The sequence below is a fragment of the Balaenoptera physalus genome, assembly GCF_965194825.1.
Source record: "Balaenoptera physalus genome assembly, chromosome: 20".
Classification (NCBI taxonomy): Eukaryota; Metazoa; Chordata; class Mammalia; order Artiodactyla; family Balaenopteridae; genus Balaenoptera; species Balaenoptera physalus.
This window is the reverse complement of record NC_138901.1, coordinates 49,444,744-49,467,629: the sequence shown is the minus strand read 5'-3', so window position 1 is coordinate 49,467,629 and position 22,886 is coordinate 49,444,744. Positions and strand designations below refer to the sequence as shown.

Here is a 22,886-nt window from a genome sequence, read left to right as displayed (position 1 = left end):
CCCAGGGGAAGGAGAAGTGACCCCAGGGGAGACTGAACCAGACCTACCTGCTAGTGTTGGCGGGTCTCCTGCACAGGCGGGGGGTGGCACTGTTTCACCGTGGGGACAAGGACACTGGCAGCAGAAGTTCTGGGAAGTACTCCTTCGCATGAGCCCTCCCAGAGTCCGCCATTAGCCCCACCAAAAAGCCCAGGTAGGCTCCAGTGTTGGGTTGCCTCAGGCCAAACAACCAACAGGGAGGGAACCCAGCCCCACCCAGCAGCAGTCAAGCGGATTAAAAGTTTTACTGAGCTCTGCCCACCAGAGCAACAGTCAGCTCTACCCACCACCAGTCCCTCCCATCAGGAAACTTGCACAAGCTTCTTAGATAGCCTCATCCAACAGAGGGCAGACAGCAGAAGCAAGAAGAATTACAATCCTGCAGCCTGTGGAACAAAAACCACATTCACAGAAAGATAGACAAGATGAAAAGGCAGAGGGCTATGTACCAGATGAAGGAACAAGATAAAACCCCAGAAAAACAACTAAATGAAGTGGAGATAGGCAACCTTCCAGAAAAAGAATTCAGAATAATGATAGTGAAGATGATCCAGGACCTCAGAAAAATGGAGGCAAAGATCGAGAAGATGCAAGAAATGTTTAACAAAGACCTAGAAGAATTAAAGAACAAACAAACAGAGATGAACAATACAATAACTGAAATGAAAACTACACTAGAAGGAATCAATAGCAGAATAACTGAGGCAGAAGAACAGATAAGTGACCTGGAAGACAGAACTGTGGAATTCACTGCTGTGGAACAGAATAAAGAAAAAAGAATGAAAAGAAATGAAGACAGCCTAAGAGACTTCTGGGACAACATTAAACGCAACAACATTTGCATTATAGGGGTCCCAGAAGGAGAAGAGAGAGAGAAAGGACCCGAGAAAATATTTGAAGACATTATAGTCGAAAACTTTCCTAACATGGGAAAGGAAATAGCCAGCCACCCAAGTCCAGGAAGCGCAGAGAGTCCCATACAGGATAAACCCAAGGAGAAACACGCCGAGACACACAGTAATCAAACTGGCAAAAATTAAAGACAAAGAAAAATTATTGAAAGCAGCAAGGGAAAAACGACAAATAACATACAAGGGAACTCCCATAAGGTTAACAGCTGATTTCTCAGCAGAAACTCTACAAGCCAGAAGGGAGTGGCATGATATACTTAAAGTGATGAAAGGAAAGAACCTACAACCAAGATTACTCTACCCGGCAAGGATCTCATTCAGATTGGATGGAGAAATCAAAAGCTTTACAGACAAGCAAAAGCTAAGGGAATTCAGCACCACCAAACCAGCTCTACAACAAATGCTAAAGGAACTTCTCTAAGGGGGAACACAAGAGAAGAAAAGGACCTACAAAAACAAACCTAAAACAATTAAGAAAATGGTCATAGGAACATACATATCGATAATTACCTTAAACGTGAATGGATTAAAGGCTCCAACCAAAAGACACCGGCTTGCTGAATGGATACAAAAACAAGACCAATCTATATGCTGTCTACAAGAGACCCACTTCAGACCTAGGGACACATACAGACTGAAAGGGAGGGGATGGAAAAAGATATTCCATGCAAATGGAAATCAAAAGAAAGCTGGACTAGCAATACTCATATCAGATAAAATAGACTTTAAAATAAAGAATGTTACAAGAGACAAGGAAGGACACTACATAATGATCAAGGGATCAATCCAAGAAGAAGATATAACAATTATAAATATATATGCACCCAACATAGGAGCACCTCAATACATAAGGCAACTGCTAACAGCTATAAAAGAGGAAATCAACAGTAACACAACAATAGTGGGGGACTTTAACACCTCATTTACACCAATGGACAGATCATCCAAAATGAAAATAAATAAGGAAACAGAAGCTTTAAATGACACAATAGACCAGATAGACTTAATGGATATTTATAGGACATTCCATCCAGAAACAGCAGATTACACTTTCTTCTCAAGTGCGCACGGAACATTCTCCAGGATAGATCACATCTTGGGTCACAAATCAAGCCACAATAAATTTAAGAAAATTGAAATCATATCAAGCATCTTTTCTGACCACAACGCTATGAGATTAGAAATGAATTACAGGGAAAAAAACATAAAAAACACAAACACATGGACAGTAAACAATATGTTACTAAATAACCAAGAGATCACTGAAGAAATCAAAGAGGAAATCAAAAAATACTTAGAGACAAATGACAATGAAAACACGATGACCCAAAACCTAAGGGATGCAGCAAAAGCAGTTCTAAGAGGGAAGTTTATAGCTATACAAGCCTACCTAAAGAAACAAGAAAAATCTCAAATAAACAATCTAACCCTACACCTAAAGGAACTAGACAAAGAAGAACAAACAAAACCCAAAGTTAGCAGAAGGAAAGAAATCATAAAGATCAGAGAAGAAATAAATGAAATAGAAACAAAACAATAACAAGGATCAATAAAACTAAAAGCTGGTTCTTTGAGAAGATAAACAAAATTGATAAACCATTAGCCAGAATCATCAAGAAAAAGAGGGAGAGGACTCAAATCAATAAAATTAGAAATGAAAAAGGAGAAGTTACAACAGACACCACAGAAATACAAAGCATCCTAAGAGACTACTACAAGCAACTTTATGCCAATAAAATGGACAACTGGAAGAAATGGACAAATTCTTAGAAAGGTATAACCTTCCAAGACTGAACCAGGAAGAAACAGAAAATATGAACAGACCAATCACAAGTAATGAAATTGAAACTGTGATTAAAAATCTTCCAACAAACAAAAGTCCAGGACCAGACGGCTTCACAGGTGAATTCTATCAAACATTTAGAGAAGAGCTAACACCCACCCTTCTCAAACTCTTCCAAAAAACTGCAGAGGGAGGAACACTACCAAACTCATTCTATGAGGCCACCATCACCCTGATACCAAAACCAGACAAAGATACTACAAAAAAAGAAAATTACAGACCAATATCACTGATGAATATAGATGCAAAAATCCTCAACAAAATACTAGCAAACAGAATCCAACAACACATTAAAAGGATCATATACCATGATCAAGTGGGATTTATCCCAGGGATGCAAGGATTCTTCAATATACGCAAATCAATCAATGTGATACACCATATTAACAAATTGAAGAAGAAAAACCATATGATCATCTCAATAGATGCAGAAAAAGCTTTTGACAATATTCAACACTCATTTATGATAAAAACTCTCCAAGAAGTGGGCATAGAGAGAACCTACCTCAACATAATAAAGGCCATATGTGACAAACCCACAGCAAACATCATTCTCAATGGTGAAAAACTGAAAGCATTTCCTCTAAGATCAGGAATAAGACAAGGATGTCCACACTCATCACTATCATTCAACATAGTTTTGGAAGTCCTAGCCACGGCAATCAGAGAAGAAAAAGAAATAAAAGGAATACAAATTGAAAAAGAAGAAGTAAAACTGTCACTGTTTGCAGATGACATGACACTTTACGTAGAGAATCCTAAAGATGCCACCAGAAAACTATTAGAGCTAATCAATGAATTTGGTAAAGTTGCAGGATACAAAATTAATGCACAGAAATCTCTTGCATTCCTATACACTAATGATGAAAAATCTGAAAGAGAAATTAAGGAAACACTCTCATTTACCATTGCAACAAAAAGAATAAAATATCTAGGAATAAACCTACCTAGGGAGACAAAAGACCTGTATGCAGAAAACTATAAGACACTGATGAAAGAAATTAAAGATGATACCAACAGATGGAGAGATATACCATGTTCTTGGATTGGAAGAATCAATATTGTGAACATGACTATACTACCCAAAGCAATCTACAGATTCAATGCAATCCCTATAAAATTACCAATGGCATTTTTTACGGAACTAGAACCAAAACTCTTAAAATTTGTATGGAGACACAAAAGACCTCAAATAGCCAAAGCAGTCTTGAGGGAAAAAAATGGAGTGGGAGGAATCAGACTCCCTGACTTCAGACTATACTACAAAGCTACAGTAATCAAGACAATATGGTACTGGCACAAAAACAGAAACATAGATCAATGGAACAAGAGAGAAAGCCCAGAGATAAACCCACACATCTATCGTCAACTAATCTATGACAAAGGAGGCAAGGATGTACAATGGAGAAAAGACAGTCTCTTCAATAAGTGGTGCTGGGAAAACTGGACAGCTACATGTAAAAGAATGAAATTAGAACACTCCCTAACACCATACACAAAAATAAACTCAAAGTGGATTAGAGACCTAAATGTAAGACCGGACACTATAAAACTCTCAGAGGAAAACATAGGAAGAACACTCTTTGACATAAATCACAGCAAGATCTTTTTTGATCCACCTCCTAGAGTAATGGAAATAAAAACAAAAGTAAACAAATGGGACCTAATGAAACTTAAAAGCTTTTGCACAGCAAAGGAAACTATAAACAAGACGAAAAGACAACCCTCAGAATGGGAGAAAATATTTGCAAACGAATCAATGGACAAAGGATTAATCTCCAAAATATATAAACAGCTCATGCAGCTCAATATTAAAGAAACAAACAACCCAATCCAAAAATGGGCAGAAGATCTAAATAGACATTTCTCCAAAGAAGACATACAGATATGGCCAAGAAGCACATGAAAAGCTGCTCAACATCACTAATTATTAGAGAAATGCAAATCAAAACTACAATGAGGTATCACCTCACACCAGTTAGAATGGGCATCATCAGAAAATCTACAAACAACAAATGCTGGAGAGGGTGTGGAGAAAAAGGAACCCTCTTGCACTGTTGGTGGGAATGTAAATTGATACAGCCACTATGGAGAACAGTATGCAGGTTCCTTAAAAAAGTAAAAATAGAATTACTATATGATCCAGCAATCCCACTACTGGGTATATACCCAGAGAAAACCATAATTCAAAAAGATACATGCACCCCAATGTTCACTGCAGCACTATTTACAATAGCCAGGTCATGGAAGCAACCTAAATGCACATCAACATACGAATGGATAAAGAAGATGTGGTACATATATAAAATGGAATATTACTCAACCATAAAAATGAATGAAATTGGGTCATCTGTTGAGACGTGGATGGATCTAGAGACTGTCATACAGAGTGAAGTAAGTCAGAAAGAGAAAAACAAATATCGTATATTAACACATGAATGTGGAACCTAGAAAAATGGTACAGATGAATCGGTTTGCAAGGCAGAAGTTGAGACACAGATGTAGAGAACAAACGTATGGACACCAAGGGGGGAAAGCCGTGGTGGGGTGGGGATGGTGGTGTGCTGAACTGGGCGATTGGGATTGACATGTATACACTGATGTGTATAAAATTGATGACTAATAAGAATCTGTTGTATAAAAAAATAAATAAAATTCAAAAAAAAAAATCTCCTCTTAAACTAATCAGATGAAGAAAATTATTTACCAAAGTAGAAATTTTTTTTCACTGAAATCCAAATACTCACAGGTTTTAAATGGATGACAGAACTATTAGACATCACTGTGTGGTCTCCCTCCATCATGTCTAGCTCACTCTTGTCATCCGAGGCATCTGGAAGACTGTTAACACTACTGCTTTGGCTACTGGCACTGATGGACATACTGGGAATAGACTGATTACTTCCAACACTATTCACTGTTCCTGTCCGTCCAACACCATGATCTTGTTCCTAAGGAAAAAGAGCATTAGGTTCAAATATCTGTATCTTTCGATTTCTTGAATACAAGCACCAAGCACACTGCTTGGCACACAGTCTTTAGAAAGTCAGAAGCCTATCATGAGACATTCCCTTTATTTGGTGGGACCAGGAAGTTAACCAACTGCTAATAGAAAAATAAACAAATAAAAATGACCAACAGGTATAAATAACAAAAAGCAAACCAACTCTGTGAAAAAGGCAGTTTACCAGTTTTGGGTTATTTCCAAAGTACAGCATTTTCTCTAAATTGTTTGACACTTTTTGAAATCCATTTTTACCAGACATCTCATGGGGTATATACAGAGATTCTGCTCATTTCTCAATGATTCCCATGGTTAAAAGAAGCCCTAACCATGGGAATTCCATGTCAGTCCAGTGGTTAGGACTCTGTGCTTCCAAAAAACAAAAAACAAGCCCTAACCTTTAAAAAAAAAAATCCTAGAAACAACTCCTTTTAGTTGTTATTTTTTTGTTGAAGGCTTTTGAAGTGTATTTTTCTTTCTACTTAAAATATAGTCTCTAGCCTATCCTTCTACCACCAAATAATTTAATTCCTATTTTTCTGTAAATTAAAAATTATGTATTACATATATATGTAGTCACAATCACAAGAATGTTTTTCTGAAGTAACCAGGCAAGCCATGGTATCTGGGTACCAACATTACAATAGTCTTACCATTCCAAAATTCTATAAGGTATGCAGAATTTAATAAATATGGACACACGGTATATATAGAGGAACTTTTCTTTTATCTCTAGCCTAACAGAGATGCTGTTATAGATTAAACTACATTAGAATCTTATTAATTTCACAACTTTACTTTACCACAACTTTATTTCATATATCTAAAATAACCCAAAACAATTTTCGAAAGACTATCAAAAGAACTAAAAAACAAAACAAAAATACCCAAAACTGTAGGTTAAGAAAATCTTGCATTTTATAGTTCATTAATTATGTAGCACTATTAAAAAGAAAAGTAACTAACTGCTGCTCCTAGTTTCAGAATGCAAAGTGATCTCTCTCACTGGACAACAGAAAAAACAAATCAAAGCTCTGGAATTCTGACAGAAGCAAAGAAGAAAACTGAAAATATTTACAGTAAAAAAGATAACTTTATATGTATATTTCCATGTGAGAAAGTTCTGTAACATATCCATTGCAAATTTATATTTCCATTCTCCTTAAAAGGCAACAGGGAAAGAACTTGACCTTAAGAGTGACAGCTATTTGAATTTGAACCCATATGGCTCTACGTACAGTGAGTTAACCACTGACCCTTGCTTTTACTCATTTGTAAAATGAGTATTTTAGAACTGCATAGATGGAATGAAAGTATGCAGAACTGAAAAGAAGTGTCCCTGGAAGAATGCTTGGTAACTTTCTAATGACTTGTGAGTGAGTACTGTCAACTTCCAGAGTCTATAGTTTCAAATAGTTTCAAAAGCATGTCCCACACAATTGGACAATCAGGCAAAAAAAAGGGTTCAGTGGCCAAGAAATTTGAGAGGGACTAGATTAAACAAAGTTGAACCGGTTTCTTTAATACAAGAGTTCTCAGAGCTTTACTATGTATGCCAATGTGCACTATGAAGGGACTGGATTTAAAGAACACAAAACCCTTTTTTCCCACCTGGGATCTTACAGGACCAGTGTTAAGAAAACACAACCTGGGCTTCCCTGGTGGCGCAGTGGTTGAGAATCTGCCTGCCAATGCAGGGGACACGGGTTCGAGCCCTGGTCTGGGAAGATCCCACATGCCGCGGAGCAACTAGGCCCGTGAGCCACAATTACTGAGCCTGCGCGTCTGGAGCCTGTGCTCCGCAACAAGAAAGGCCGCGACAGTGAGAGGCCGGCGCACCGCGATGAAGAGTGGACCCCACTTGCCGCAACTGGAGAAAGCCCTCGCACAGAAACGAAGACCCAACACAGCCAAAACTAAATAAATAAATAAATTTAAAAAAAAGAAAAAAAAAAAAAAAGAAAACACAACCTGAGAACCACTGATGTTAAGAGATTCGTGATGTAAAAGACAAGTTGCATAAGTAAAGAAGCCAATGAAGAGAGCTCAATATTTGCATCATTTCTAAATTATTACCTCTTCTTCTTCCTGTGCTTCTACTGCTGGTCCATTATGTGCCTCCTGGAAAAGGAGTTTCTTCATCTTTCGATACTGCAGATTGTCCAGCTCCCTTACTGCATCCTTTGTCCTCTGAATAAGATCTATTAACACTGTTTCAGGGCGCTCCCGAAGAACAAACATGTGCTGGATAAGAGAATGTAAAAGTCAAGTTGAAATCTGTATATTTTTCAATTAGTACAAATGTACCCCTTCTTAGACCCTAGAGATACTATCCTGAATAATCATGATAGATAATGCATAAAATCTATAGCTATTGAATTCTATTACATTTCTGACATCTTATACTTACAAAATTGTCATTTACATATATTCACTCTCTGCCTACAGAACTACCCCTGTACATTTTATAAAAACTTTGCACATCATACTTTTGTTGGTCAACTGAAAATGCAGAGTTGAAATGATAAAAGGGTTTAATTAAACACTAAGAAGTAAGTTCAATTAGAGCCCTAAACAAAGGCTAAAGGTTTACATATTCTTATAACTGATGATTTCACAGAAAAGGCATGTCAGTTCTGAGTTTTATTAGGTTTCAACAGAAATGCATTTACTGATGGTGAATTACTTAATATAAACCTGGATATTACGGGTTTCTTTATATGTTGCATAAACAGTACTCTTCATAAAACACTACCAGTTGATTAAAAGCCATTATATTATTAGTGATTTTTACCACTAACGTTTAATAAAGCTTAACGTTATCAAATAAATAAAAGTAGAAAGAACAATTCCAACTTTAGAATATCACTGCTACATTTTGATACCTTTCTTTTCAGAAATTTTCTATGTATAGACTTTTGTTTTGTAGATACAGTTAGTATATAGATTGCAGAAAGATACCTTCTGTCCTTGAGTTCATGAGATATCCTTGAATTTTTGTAACACTTTTACGTTCTTTGTTAGCCAAATTTATTTCTTCTCTATGCAGAGTCCTAACTATATCGTATTTGATTTTACTTTCACTATCATAAGTATTGTTATTTCAAACTCATAAACATGATGCCTACAGAATATTTCATCAAATCTTTATGCCAAAATTATTTAACCATTACCTTAATTCTGGATAGTTATTTCCAACTTTTAATTCTGAGATAAACAGCTTCATACATAAAAAAAACCTTTTTTCTATTAATTTTTTTCTTTATGACGGATTGTGAAAGAAATGTCATTAGGCCAAAGGGAAAGAAGCACTTGATAGATATTTCCTATCGTTTCCAATAAGGCTGTGCCAATACACACTATGGACCAGGTAAATGAATACTATATACAGACTTGGGACCTAATCACCAAATACCAAATACCTAGGCCTGGTGGGTTGTCTTATACCCAAAGAGCTTCTTTCACCTATATTATACAAGTGTAAGAGGCAAATCACATTCTTCCTTTTTCCTGAGCCTTAGGTTTGGTATGTACCACTATTTACAATATTCAGTCTTCTTACCCAAAAATAATATATCTTAGAAATATTTCTAAGTTTGACAGTTTTCTACATATAGATCTTGCTTATTTTTCACTAACATAATTCCTAGCTTTACTAAACCTTTTGTTGCTATTGTGAGTACCAATTTATTCAAGCTTTCATTTCTGACAGTATGAGTGAGCTTACTGCCTAAAATTCCCCAAGCATTACTGAAACTTTATACTGCTCTTCTACATGTTGAAGTTGCAAATAATACTATCGAATATATATAAGATCCTTCCAATTTCTTTGTATCTTTAATTGATGTGCGTTGGTGAAAATAAACTGAATCCCTTTGAAATTCTAAAACATTCATATAAAAATAGGCTACTTAAATTTTAGAGTGAAAAATCAACAAGATTTCTTAGGGTCACAAAGAGAATCAAATCTGCTTACTATTGCTTTATGTAGATGTTTTAAGAATTATATTAAGTTCAACAATACTATTACTGCTATTAATAAGATAGTCAACTGCCAAATGAAATAAATAAATTTTTGAGAACAGGAAGCATATACCAATCATTTATTTAAATTAGGCAATGAAAGTTAGTGAAAACTGAATAGAATTTACATGATTTAAAAAATATTTTCATTGCTAAGTTAGAAAAATGTATTTCCAAAAAAGATAAATGATATCCATTTTAACAGTTTCTTTTAAAATCTCTTTTCTCCCACAATATTTATGTAAATATATTACATGTCATTTCTTTCTTTCATATTATTTTAATACAGGACAGAAAAATACATAAAGTATGGTAGATATAAAAATTAGATCTAAAGTTAAACTATGCTTTACCAACTTTGAAATATGATATTGTTCCACATGAATTAAAATTTGTAATTATAACTCATGAATATATTATTGCACATATAAAAATTTAGCCATTTGGTACTATTTTGGATATTTAACTATATCCAAAATAACTATCCAGACACAGTAAAAGCAATTAATCAATTTTCAAAAAATAAATGAAAAAATTTAGGATCTAAGAAGAGTCTCAAGAGAGAACAGTATACAAAATTAGCATTTTAATTAAAAACTAGTAGAGAATACTTAATACTGATTCAGAATCAAAGAAAAATAAAACACATTCTTAAATAATTTCTTAGGGGTAGAAAACAGTATAATTGAACTGACCTTTAAAAGTTCCTCTGATGTAGGGCGATCTTGAGGAATTTTCTGGAGGCAAGAATCTACAAAGTTGCGAAAATAATCAGACCTATTGTAAAGGAAAGTATCAAGTGAACATATTGCTATTTCCTTTAAAAACACATCCACAAAACAAGGCATGTGCCTATTGATAGGAGGGGGGATGGAAAAGAAATGATAAAAAAAGGAGATACTATTTACATTTCATATATATCTATGAAAAGTTATCTAAAGCAACCAATGAATCTTCACCATTTTCCAAAGATAAATTTGCACAGATTATTTTAAAATCCTGCTCCCACATTTAAAATATCATAACTCATTCTATATTGAGGGAAAATTAGAAAAGCCAATATTTTCCTTTTGGCATTCAAATCTAAGATAACTTTATTTTTTTTTCCTTTCTATAAGCCATCTTTCTTTCTTCTTTGCCCCTTGGATCATCTTCTGTATAGCGTGATTCAGAATATCACTCCATTTGCTTTGAAGGGAGCATTCTGTATACCTAAGTATTTGGTGTCCTAGAGCAAATGGATAAAACTTCCATTAAATCCAGAAAACCAATTGAGATATTTTTTAAAAACATCAGAAGTCTGTAACACATTATTATTATATAGTGTTACTGATGAGAGTTCAATGAGTAAGCCAGTAATAATTTCTCCATCGATGTTTGTCTCAATATTCAAATAAGACCTTAAGTTCCTTATAAGCAAAAAAGGAACTCTTTTTTGAATCCCCAACATATCAAACACAGTGTGAAGACAGTCTGTGTTCAATATATTTATTACTTATATGTACCATAATAGTAAAGTCTGAGCCAAAAGATTCCTTCTATGTATATCTATAAAAGTACTAAGAACTATGAATGTGTGTTAATTAATCCTTAAAAAATAAAGTATTGCTAACTTATGCATCTACCTTTTTAAAAATATTTATTAAATATGCTACATATACCCCTGGAATTTTTCAAATGCTAGATACACCTGAGGAATTAATTTCCCAGTAAAATCTTCTATCTCTGATAAAAATCCTGGTTTTCTAAAACTGTCAATCAGTTCTCCATAAACTTTTTTACATGAATGAATGTAATTTTATCACATCAAGGAAGCACTAGAAGAAAAAAAAACATTAAGCAGTCTGAATAACAAATGTCATAATAACAATTAGAATGATTCCAAAGTTATGAATTATCTGGAAATTCTGATAAATCAAACACTTTACCTATGTCTTATACTATATAAATTATAAACCATTCTCCAACTGAACTTCACTACAGGTTGTGGCAATCTATATTTTAGTTATAAAATATTATGTTTAAATCATGCTATTTATTATATAATCAGGGTTATGTATGTTCCTAAAGTTCAAAAAACTAAATATAATTTTTTTGTGAAAAGCAAATACTTTTTTGCTTCTGTGTGGCATCATCTATCCTTTGTTTCTGAACTAAGTTATATATATGCTAAGAAGGCAGACATAATAAAGGATAAACATGATAGAACCTATTTTAATATCTTTGCAGGTAATACATTTTACCTAACTGAAATGAAATCACTTTGATAACATTATGAAAAAGCATTTAATTTATACAATGTCGAGTAATATATCTTTTAGCAATACTCACCATTCATTAGACTGTAGTGTAGGGGATTCATTTTGGGCTATGTGATATAAGGCACTCATTGCATTCATATTAAATAAAGGAGGCTTCCTTTCCGCTGTAAAAGAAAGAAAACTTTCCTGTTAAAATATGTGCCTGTTATACAGGGACATACAAGTATTGTTAAAGTTTTTTTGTTTTTGTTTTAAATAATTTTAAACTTAGCAAAAAAAATTTCAAGTAGAGTTCAAAGAACTTTTTCAAGTGAGTCAATGTACAGTAAATTGCTGCCATGATGCCCCACCATTCCTAAATACTTTAGTGTATATTTCCTGAAACATATTCTCATAATACTAAAAAACCATAACACATCCATTAAACTGACCATTAATACTAATACATGACTATCATCTAAATCCTCAAACCCCATTCAAGTTTCAATCAAGTGTCCAAATAATGTCCTCTGTAGCAAAAGTGTCCTTTGGTCATTTGCATCCTTCAAGGAAACTATTTTATCCAACTTGTTAAATTTATTAACAAAGTTGTTCATAGTATTTCCTTATAATTCATTCATTCATTCATTCATTCCTTCCTTCCTTCCTCCTTCCCTCCCTTCCTCCCTCCCTCCTTTCTTTTCTTTATTTTTTGGCTGCGTTGGGTCTTAGTTGCGTCACGGGGGGGGGGGGTCTTCGTTAAAGCGTGAGGGATCTTTCATTGTGGCACGGGCTCTTTGTTGTGGTGTGCAGGCTTCTCTCTAGTTGTGGCATTTGGGTTTTCTCTCTCTAGTTGTGGTGTGTGGGGGCTCTGCAGTTGGTGGCATGCGGCCTCTCTCATTGAGGTGTGTGAGCTCAGTAGTTGTCGCGCATGGGTTTTAGTTGCCCCCACGGCATGTGGGATCATCGAACACGCATCCCCTGCACTGGAAGGCGGATTCTTTACCACTGGACCACCAGGGAAGTCCCTATAATTTTTTTAATACCTGTAAAATCTGTAGTGATGTCACCTCTTATTCCTGATATTGTGTCTTCTCTCTTCTTTTCCTGATCAATTTGGCTAGCGGTTTATCAATTTTATTAATTTTCTCAAAGAACTAGTTTTTGGTTTCATTGATTTTCTCTACTGCTTCTCTGCTTTCTATTTAACTGATTTCTGCTTTGATATTTTATTCTCTTTCTTCTGCTTATTTTGGGTTGAATTTCCTCTTCTTTTTCCAGTCTCTTAAGGTGAGCTGAAGTCATGACCTTGATACTTTTGAAGTATAAAAGACTCTTGAATATCCCTCAATTTGGGTTGGTCCTAATAATTAAATTTGGGTTATACAACTTTGGCAGGAATATCAAGAAGTAAATGTTATATTTTTCTAATTTATTCTATGAGATGATGTATGATTACAAATGGTTCCATTATTGATGGTGTTCACTTTGATCACTTACGGTGGTGTCTACCAGGCTTCTTCACAGTAGTTTCTCTTTTTGTCTTTGTAATTAATAAGTATTTTGTGAGAAGGTACTTATATAAATATCCTGTTTTTCATAAAACTTTCATTTTATTCTTTAATTTATTGTATGGACTTGTAGATTTCTATTTATTTAATAAGTTATAACGTGCTATTATCATTTATTTTGATGTTCAAACTGCCTCACATTTGAGCAGTAAGAACCTTTTTATGATGGCTTCTATTTTTTTCACATGGCCCCATCACTCCTTGATCCTTCCTTGCTTTCTGGCACACTAAGATGTTCCAGGAGCATCTTGTACTTTCCCTACTCCAAGGAACTATGGCAATAGTTCTCACTGCTACTGAGGTGTCACTGTTCTTAGATCCTCTCAGTGGATAGAGTTAGGGAACACATACATGCACATTAAACATCTATATTTGTTTATTGAAAACTGAGTTCACCATAATATCACAAATCCAATCCAATACCATAGTATTTATTCCAGCTTATCCTCTTTCCATGATTTGTAATACCCCTCTCTGACAATGAAAAACCTCACTCTCATTATCTTTAATATATTTTCTTATTTGATAAATTTCCCCTGTATGTAACCAGCTGATTTTTGTGTATGATATAAGATAGTGGTCCATTTTCTTTTCTTTTCTTTTTTTGGCCATGCCATGCGGCTTGCAGGATCTTATTTCCCCGACCAGGAAATTGAACCCGTGCCATGGCAGTGAAAGTGCCGAGTCCTAACCACTGGACCCACCAGGGAATTCCTGATACTGGTCCATTTTCACTCTTTGCATGTGGTTTTCCAGTTTTCCCAACACCATTTACTGAAGAGACTGTCCTTTCCCCATAGTCTATACTTGACTTGTTGCTGTAAATTAATTAACCATATATGCATGGGTTTATTTCTGGGCTCTCTATCCTGTTCCATTGATCTATGTGTTTGTCTTATGCCAATATCATACTGTTGTGATTACCAAAGTTTTCTAATATAGTTCAAAACAGAAGTATGATGCCTCCAGCTTTCTTCTTCTTTCCCAAGATTGCTTTTGCTATTCAGGGTCTTCTGTGGTTCCATACAAAGCTTAGGACTGTTCGTTTTATTTCTGTGAAAAACGTCATTGGAATTTTGATGGAGATGGCACCGAATCTGTAGATTGCATTGGATAATATGGACATTTTAACAATATTCATTCTTCTAATCCATGAGCACGAAATATCTTCCCATTTATTTGTGTCCTTTTCAATTTCTCTCATCAAAGTCTTATAGTTTTCAGTTTACAGGTCTTTAACCTTCTCAGTTAAATTTATTCTTAGGTATTTTATTCTTTTTGATATGATTGTAAATGGGGTTGTTCTCTTAATTTCTCTTTCTTATAGTTTGTTATTAGTGTACAGAAATACAACTGATTTTTGTATACTGATTTTGTACCCTGCAACTTGACTGAACTTGTTTATTAGTTCTAACAGTTTGCTGGTGGAATCTTCAGGGTTTTCTGTATATAATACCATGTCATCTTCAAATAGTGACAGTTTTACTTCTTCCTTTCTGATTTGGATGTCTTTTATTTCTTCTTCTTGCCTATCTGGATTTCCAATACTATGTTGAATAAAAGTGGCAAGAGTGGGCATCCTTTTCTTGTTCCCGATCTCAGAGGAAAATATCTTAGCTTTTCACTGTTGAGTATGATGTTAGCTTTGAACTTGCCATATATGGTCTTTATTATGTTGAGGTATGTTCCCTCTATACCCACTTTGTTGAGAATTTTTATCATAAATGGATGCTGAATTCCGTCAAAAGCTTTTTCTGCATCTACTGAGATCATCATATGATTTTTATCCTTCGTTTTGTTAATGTGATGTACCACACTGATTGATTTGTGCATTTTGAACCATCCTTGCATCCTTGGAATAAATACCACTTGATCATGGTGTATGATCCTTTTACTGTATTGTTGAATACTGTTTGCTACTACTTTGTTGAGGATTTTTGCATCTATGTTCATCAGGAATATTGGCCTGTAATTTTCTTTTCTTATAGTGTCCTTGTCTGGTTTTGGTATCAGGGTAATGCTGACCTTGTAAAATGAGTTTGGTAGTGTTTCCTCCTCTTCTGTTTTTTGGAAGAGTTTGAGAATGACTGGTATTAATTCTTCTTTAAATGTTTGGTAGAATTCACCAGTGAAGCCATTGGGTCCTGGACTTCTGTTTGTTGGGAGGTTTTTGGTTACTGATTCAATCTCCTTACTAGTAATCAGTCTGTTTAGATTTTCTGTTTCTTCATGATTCAGTCTTGGTACGTTGTATATTTCCAGGAATTTATCCATTTCTGTTAGGTTGCTCAATTTGTTGATGTATAACTACTGTTCATAGTAGTTTCTTGTGATTCTTTAGTATTTCTGTGTTATCAGATATAATGTCTCCTTCATCTCTTATTTTATTTGAGTTCTCTTTCTTTTATGAAAAGTCTATCTAAAGATTTGTCTATTTTGTTTATCTTTTTAAAAAACACAGCTCTTAGTTTCACTGTTCTTTTCTATTGTCTTTTTAGTCTCTATTTCACTTATTTCTGCTCTAATCTTTATTTCCTTCCTTCTACTAACTTAGGGCTTAGCTTGTTCTTTTACTAATTCCTTGAGGTGTAAAGTTAGGTTGTTTATTTGCGATTGTTCTTGTTTCTTAAAGTAGGCATTTATCACTATGAGCTTCCCTCTTAGAACTGCCTTTTTTTTTATCATTCAAAAAAATTTTTATTGGAGTATAGTTGATTTACAATGTTGTGTTAGTTTGAAGTGTAGAGCAAAGTGAATTTGTTATACATATACGTATATCCACTCTCTCTCGTTTTTTTTTTTTTAGATTCTTTTCCCATATAGGCCATTGCAGATTATTGAGTAGAGTTCCTTATGCTATACAGCAGGTTCTCATTAGCTAACTAGAACTGCTTTTGCTGCATCCCATGTTTGTTTGGTTTTTTTTTTTGAAATCCCATTTATTACTTTGATTTTCCATTGTCCCTTAGTTTTTTTTGGGGGGGCCGCATCAGGTCTTAGTTGCAGCATGTGGGATCTTCGTTGCAGCGCACAGGCATCTCTCTAGTTGCGGCGGCGTGCGGGCTTCTCTCTAGTTGTGGCGTGCCGGTTTTCTCTCTCTAGTTGTGGTGCGTGGGCTCCAGAGCGTGTGGGCTCTGTAGTTTGCAGCACACGGGCTCTTTCATTGAGGCACGTGAGCTCAGTAGTTGTGGTGTGAGGGCTTAGTTGCCCTGAGGCATGTGGAATCTTAGTTCCCTGACCAGGGATCAAACTGGCATCCCCTGCAACTGGAAGGAGGGTTCTTCACCACTGGACCACCAGGGAAGTCCCTGCTGCATCCCATATGTTTTAGTATGTTGTATTTCTATTTTCATTTGTCGAGATATTTTTTGATTTCTTCTTTGACCCACTGAGTGCTCAGTACCATCTTGTTTACTCTCCATATATCTGTGAATATTCCAGTTTTCTCCTTATAATTGATTTCAAGTTTCATACGACTGTGGTTGGAAAGGAAGTTTGATGTGATTTTAATAATTTAAAAAAAAAATTTTTTTTTTAAATTTTTTGGCTGCGTTGGGTCTTCATTGCTGCGTGTGGGCTTTTCTCTCTAGTTGCGGCGAGCGGGGGCTACTCTTCATTGTGGTGTGCGGGCTTCTCACTGCGGTGGCTTCTCTTGTTGCGGAGCACAGGCTCTAGGCGCACGGGCTTCAGCAGTTGTGGCAGGCGGGCTCAGTAGTTGTGGCTCACGGGCTCTAGAACACAGGCTCAGTAGTTGTGGCGCATGGGCTTAGTTGCTCCGCAGCATGTGGGATCTTCCTGCCCAGGGATCTTACCCACGTCCCCTGCATTGGAAAGTGGATTCTTTACCACTGGACCACCAGGGAAGTCCCAGGTATTTTCATTTGTCTTGAGATATTTTTTGATTTTTTCTTTGACCCACTGAGTGTTCAGTACTGTTTTGTTTAATCTCCATATATCTGTGAATGTTCCAGTTTTCTTCTTATTTCAAGTTTCATACGATTGTGGTTGGGAAAGAAGTTTGATGTGATTTTAATCTTCTTAAATTTATTAAGACTTGTTTTGTGGCCTAACAGAAGATCTATCCTGGAGAACATTCCCTGTGCACTTAAGAAATATGTGTATTCTGTTGCTTTGAGATGAAATGTTCTGTGTGTGTCTGTTAAATCCATTTAGTTTAATGTGTCATTTAAGGCCAATGTTGCATATTGACTTTTTGTCTGTGATCTAGTCACTGATGAACACGGGGTATTAAAGTCCCCTACTATAATTGTATTGCTGTCGATTTCTCCCTTTAGGTCTGTTTATATTGTTTTATATATTTAGGTGATCTTATGTTGGGTGCATAAATATTTACAAAAGGTATATCCTCTTGCTGAACTGACTTCTTTAATCATTATGTAATGCCCTTCTTTGTCTTTTATTACAGTCTTTGTTTTAAAGTCTATTTTGTCTGATAAAACTATAGCTACCCTAGCTTTCTTTTGGTTTCCATTTATATGGAATATCTTTTTCCATTCCTCACTTTCAGTCTCTATGTGTCCTTATATCTGAAGTGACTCTCTTGTAGGCAACATACAGATGGGTTTTGTTTTTTTATCCATTTAGTCATCCCATTTCTTTTGATTGGAGAATTCAGTTCACTTACAATTAAAGTAATTATTGATAAATATATGTACTCATTGCCATTTTGTTAATCGGTTTCTGGCTGTTTTGTAATTCCTTTGTTCCTTTCTTCTTCTCTCACTCTCTTACTTTGTGAATTGATGACTATCTTTAGTGTTACGTTTGGATTCCTTTCTCTATATCTTTTGTGTATCTGCTATAGGTTTTGCTTTGTGATTGATACGAAGCTTACAAAATATATAAAACAACATATTTATAGTCTATTTTAAGTTGATAACAACTTAAGTTTAAAAAAAGCTCTACGTTTTTACTCCCCACCCCCATGTTTTATCTTTCGTTTGTTGGTTTTGATTTATGGGTTTTTTTGGTAGAAATTATAACTTTATTATAAACATTTCCAGAATATAAACTGATTTTGTATCAAGACTTTTTGAAATGTTTAAAACTGTATGTAACTTAAGCTTATTATAATGTATGTCATTTTCCACTTTCCAATCTAGAAAATATACTGCAAGTTAGATCTAATGAAGGGAAAAAAAGAATCAATCTAAACTGCTTCACAGAGAAAACTAATGAATATAAAAACACCCACCCCAAACTAACACCCAATCAAGAAACAGATTCTATAAACCCTATTAATCCTCCAATTTAAAATAAATGACCTCCCAAGGGAAAAATACTTCCACCATCACAGCAATTTGATGAATAAAAGCAGAGCCACCCTCATTAAGGGAAATTACATTATGTATAAGAAAAACGTAGTAATGATTTTAGAAGAGAGGAAAAGTAATTTCCATTTTGGAGAGCAAGCACACTAAATGTCTTCTGTTCACTTAGCCTTTGTACCTGTTCACATGAAAAGAGTGATATGAACATGGACATCATAAAACCAAGCTCCTTAACTATTTTTTCAGTTTAACCTCAGGAGAACCAATGCAAGAGCTTCAAAATCCAAGGACAGACTGGTCCCAAAGCATCTCCTCTTCTGTCCTTTCTTTCCCTTGTTCCTTTTTCTCTTTTCTACACTTATGTTCCTCTTTCTTAGAGGCTACACCTCAGCTTTTTTTCTTCTTTCGGTTCTTAAGCTTTTCTGTACTGACTCTGACTGTTTCCACCTCTGTTTTGTTTCTTTGGATGCTCTTGTGTTTGTCTAAATCTATTTCCTCATAAGCTTTCTTCCTCTTATGCTTGGGCCACTCCTCCTCTGGTTTTTCCCAGCCTTCCTCTGGGTGTCTTTTTCTCTTCTGATGTATCTGTTTATAACTAGCTTGATGGGCACTGGTACTGTTTTCTGAGGAGAGGTGTCTGTAAACTCCAGATTTTACACTGTATGAGCTACAGTTTTACTCTTGTTGACTGAAGTTCAGGGATACTGGTTTTCCTGAGAAACAGTCCCTGGTGAATTGACAGTAGTTCAGGGAGTCCAGTCTCAGCCTGCTGTCATGAGCTGGTAGTCACTGAGGTAACTGCTTCTCCACTGCTTGTGAAATATTGCATGGTCTTCAGTAGGTCTGGACGGGTTCATAAGGGAGTCTTTGATCAAACATTCTACACCTGGGTCTAGAATCAACCTCTTCTTTGTATCCACAGGTTTCCAAATAATCCTCTCTCATCTTTCTGAAACAAGTTTTTGGCTCTAAGCCTCTGGTTTTCTGCACTTTGATATAATCTTCAAGTTCATCTTGAAAAGAGTCAGATGTCTTCTTTGAATCCTTCATTAGGTTGACAAGGGATTCTGCTTATCAGGTTGAGAACTTGGTGGAGAAATTTGATCATATTCACCCATTAATTGCTTCAGTTTTTTAGCATGAACTTTCCCCAAACCGTGAGACTGTGCAACAACTGAGGAGCTAAAAACCATGATGCAGAGATTAAAAAATCTATTTTTGTCCAATACTTCACTCCCATTCACCTCATAATGTGAAATCCATTGTGATTCAAATTATGGCACTATTCCTTACAAGCCTTTTACAAAAGGTATCTGTAAAAAGTTCATTCTTTGCTCACTCAATGTGGTATCTTCTCTGAGGCAGGGGTGGCCGTCTACAACTACCGTCCCCCTCCCCGCCAACGCCAGCTGGTGGATAGGCCGAGGTGGAGGAGGCAGAGAGGCAGGGACAACCGCTGCCTCTGCCGCCACTGAGCAAGCGTGGTGGGAGCAGGAGGCGGAGACCGGACTTCCTGAGAGGAAGTCGCCACCACCACCAGCGGCTGACTGGACAGCACCACCGCACCGCCACCATAGCTGCAAGGTGTGCCACTGATTTATGTTTTTGATGTCACAATTTACATCTTTCTATCCTGTGTATCCATTAACAAATTACTGTAGTTATATTTATTTTTATTTATTTTCCTTTTACTCCTTTTAAAGTTCTGAAATTTTACATCCTCAATATATACTTTTATAATCAGAAAAAAGTGGTAAATTTATTTTTATAAACACGACTGTACAATCATTCCTGAAAACAACAAACTAGGGATCTTTTCCATCAGATTAACTGTAATCAAACAGATAAACTCACCTATGAAAAATCCTGCACTTTAAGATTTCTTGGTCATAAGACATAACCAAGCTACGAGAAAATAGTTTGCTTTAATTCACTATCTTTAACTATTTTAAAGTAAAAGCATGTAACAGATTTAGTTCCCAAGACTACAAATCTAATTTGCATGGCTATAGACCTGTACTGTCTAACAGGGTACCCCCTAGCCACATGTGACTATTTATATGTAAACTTATTTAAATGAAATACAATTTTAAGGGACTTCCCTGGTGGTCCAGTGGTTAAGACTCAGTGCTCCCAATGCAGGGGGCCAGGGTTTGATCCCTGGTCAGGGAACTAGTTTCCGCATGCCAGAACTAAGAGATACTGCATGCCACAACTAAAGATACCGCATGCCACAACTAAAGATTCTGCGTGCCGCAACGAAGATCCCGCACGCGGAAACAAGGATCCTGCATGCCACAACTAAGACCCAGCACAACCAAATAAATAAATAAATATTAAAAGAAAAAAAAAAGAAAAATACAATTTTAAGCTCAGTTCCTCAGTTACATTAGCCACATTTCAAGTGCTCAAAAGGCATGCAGACACAGAACATTTCTACCAATGCAGACAGTTTTATTTGTTTGTGCTCCTCTAGACCTTTCCCTTGGAACCCAAAGCAGGCTTAAAATATAGTTCCTGAACTTAGAACAACTTCATAATTCAAAACATTTGTAAGTAAAAATTTTAAAAGTGATTATGAAAGACTATTTATAAAAGTTGAAGATGCCTAATGTATGCCTAAAACGCTAAGAATTTCTTTAAGACATCTCACTCATTTGAAATTATCCAAAGGCAGTCACATCTTCTGAAGTTGCCTTATTATAAGCATAAAAACTCTCACTGTGAAGTAATTCTATCTTATGAACTGTAATAAAAAGAAGCTAGAAAAGTCTGGAAAAAAGAGACCATTTCACAGAAACTGCAGAGTTTAGAGAGATTTCTTTCTGAGCAGTACAATTAGCCAATGAATACTTTCTAATCAGATAAACATTAAAATATATCATTGATATCTAACAGGACCATTAATGCAATTTCACTATCACCAAGGCGCACATATATGCATCAGCCAGCATAAGAGTGTAAAAATAACCCATGGGCAGAATATATTAACCAGCTTTTTTACATTTATACCCAGGTTTCTTAAGGAAGTAATTAGGATCTACCAGTAGGAAGAAGAATCAAGAGAAAAAGAATTTAAGACACTTAAGGATACTTTCAAATGGAAGAAACATTTTGCAAACCTCAAACTGAGATGAAGAGATCAGAGGAGAATGGCATTATGGTAATCGCCAAATCTCTGTTTACTGCTGTTATCAAACTTTAAAATAAATATGATTTGTCAAAATTACACATGGATTTTTACTTTAATGTGTTGTTTTCAATCCTTGGTCACTCCTAGAATGGTTCAATTAAATACTCTTATTTTTAAATAAAGTTTAATGGAATGTTCTTATAAGAAGGAAAAAAAGAAAAGGATATTGGGCTTTTGGGGGGAAGCCTGGGGAATCAAGAGCAAGAAGATGGCCATCATCTTCAGTTACAGTGACAGTTCAATTACCCACCTGGCTCACTTACATTGGGAATGTTAGTAAAGTTATGGTGGTCCGCTGCTTTAAGCATAGTTCCATTTATGGGCAACAGAATAAAATGTGTGCATAAAATCAAACTACTACAGTATGTATGCAGCCTGACAGCTAATTCTCAAATCTAACGCAAAGTAATAAGTATCCTAGGTAAAGGTAAGTAACTCATAAATGCTTTAGAGACCATCTATAGATGGTAAATCTAGTAATCACATATATATTCCAAGTGTTTAACAAATACTCATTAATAATAAGACATAGATACCTCAAACTTAATTAATACTATAGTGGAAATTATTTTAGACCTAATTTAACAGAGCAAATACAACATACCTAAGCTAATATATATAAAAATTACCAGATAACCAAAATGAAAACTATGTAATAAACATACTGCTCCCCTTAGTAACCAACATAAAAAATAAAAAGCTGTAATTTGGTATAGAACTTGAGGTAAAACTTTGATCAAAATTTACTACATAGTAATAAAGAACATGCTT

At 35.4% G+C, this 22,886-nt stretch overlaps 1 protein-coding gene and 1 pseudogene across 6 annotated transcripts in view; both read right to left on the bottom strand.

Annotated features, from left to right (window-relative positions):
• Positions 1-22,886, bottom strand: part of TAOK1 (TAO kinase 1) — a 166,257-nt gene that overhangs the window by 40,965 nt on the left and 102,406 nt on the right. For 4 of the 5 annotated variants that reach the window (XM_082442795.1, XM_082442793.1, XM_082442792.1 and 1 more), the window contains 4 exons: positions 12,152-12,245; positions 10,516-10,597; positions 7,874-8,041; positions 5,541-5,744 (listed from right to left, as the gene is read on the bottom strand). In XM_082442795.1, the coding sequence (XP_082298921.1) occupies positions 5,541-5,744; positions 7,874-8,041; positions 10,516-10,597; positions 12,152-12,245 (548 nt within the window). The remainder of the gene's footprint in view (positions 1-5,540; positions 5,745-7,873; positions 8,042-10,515; positions 10,598-12,151; positions 12,246-22,886) is intronic. The other variant, XM_082442796.1, reaches the window with a different exon arrangement.
• Positions 12,782-22,881, bottom strand: LOC309650888 (lysine-rich coiled-coil protein 1 pseudogene; annotated as a pseudogene). The gene has a single exon. The product of its transcript is annotated as a lysine-rich coiled-coil protein 1 pseudogene (transcript).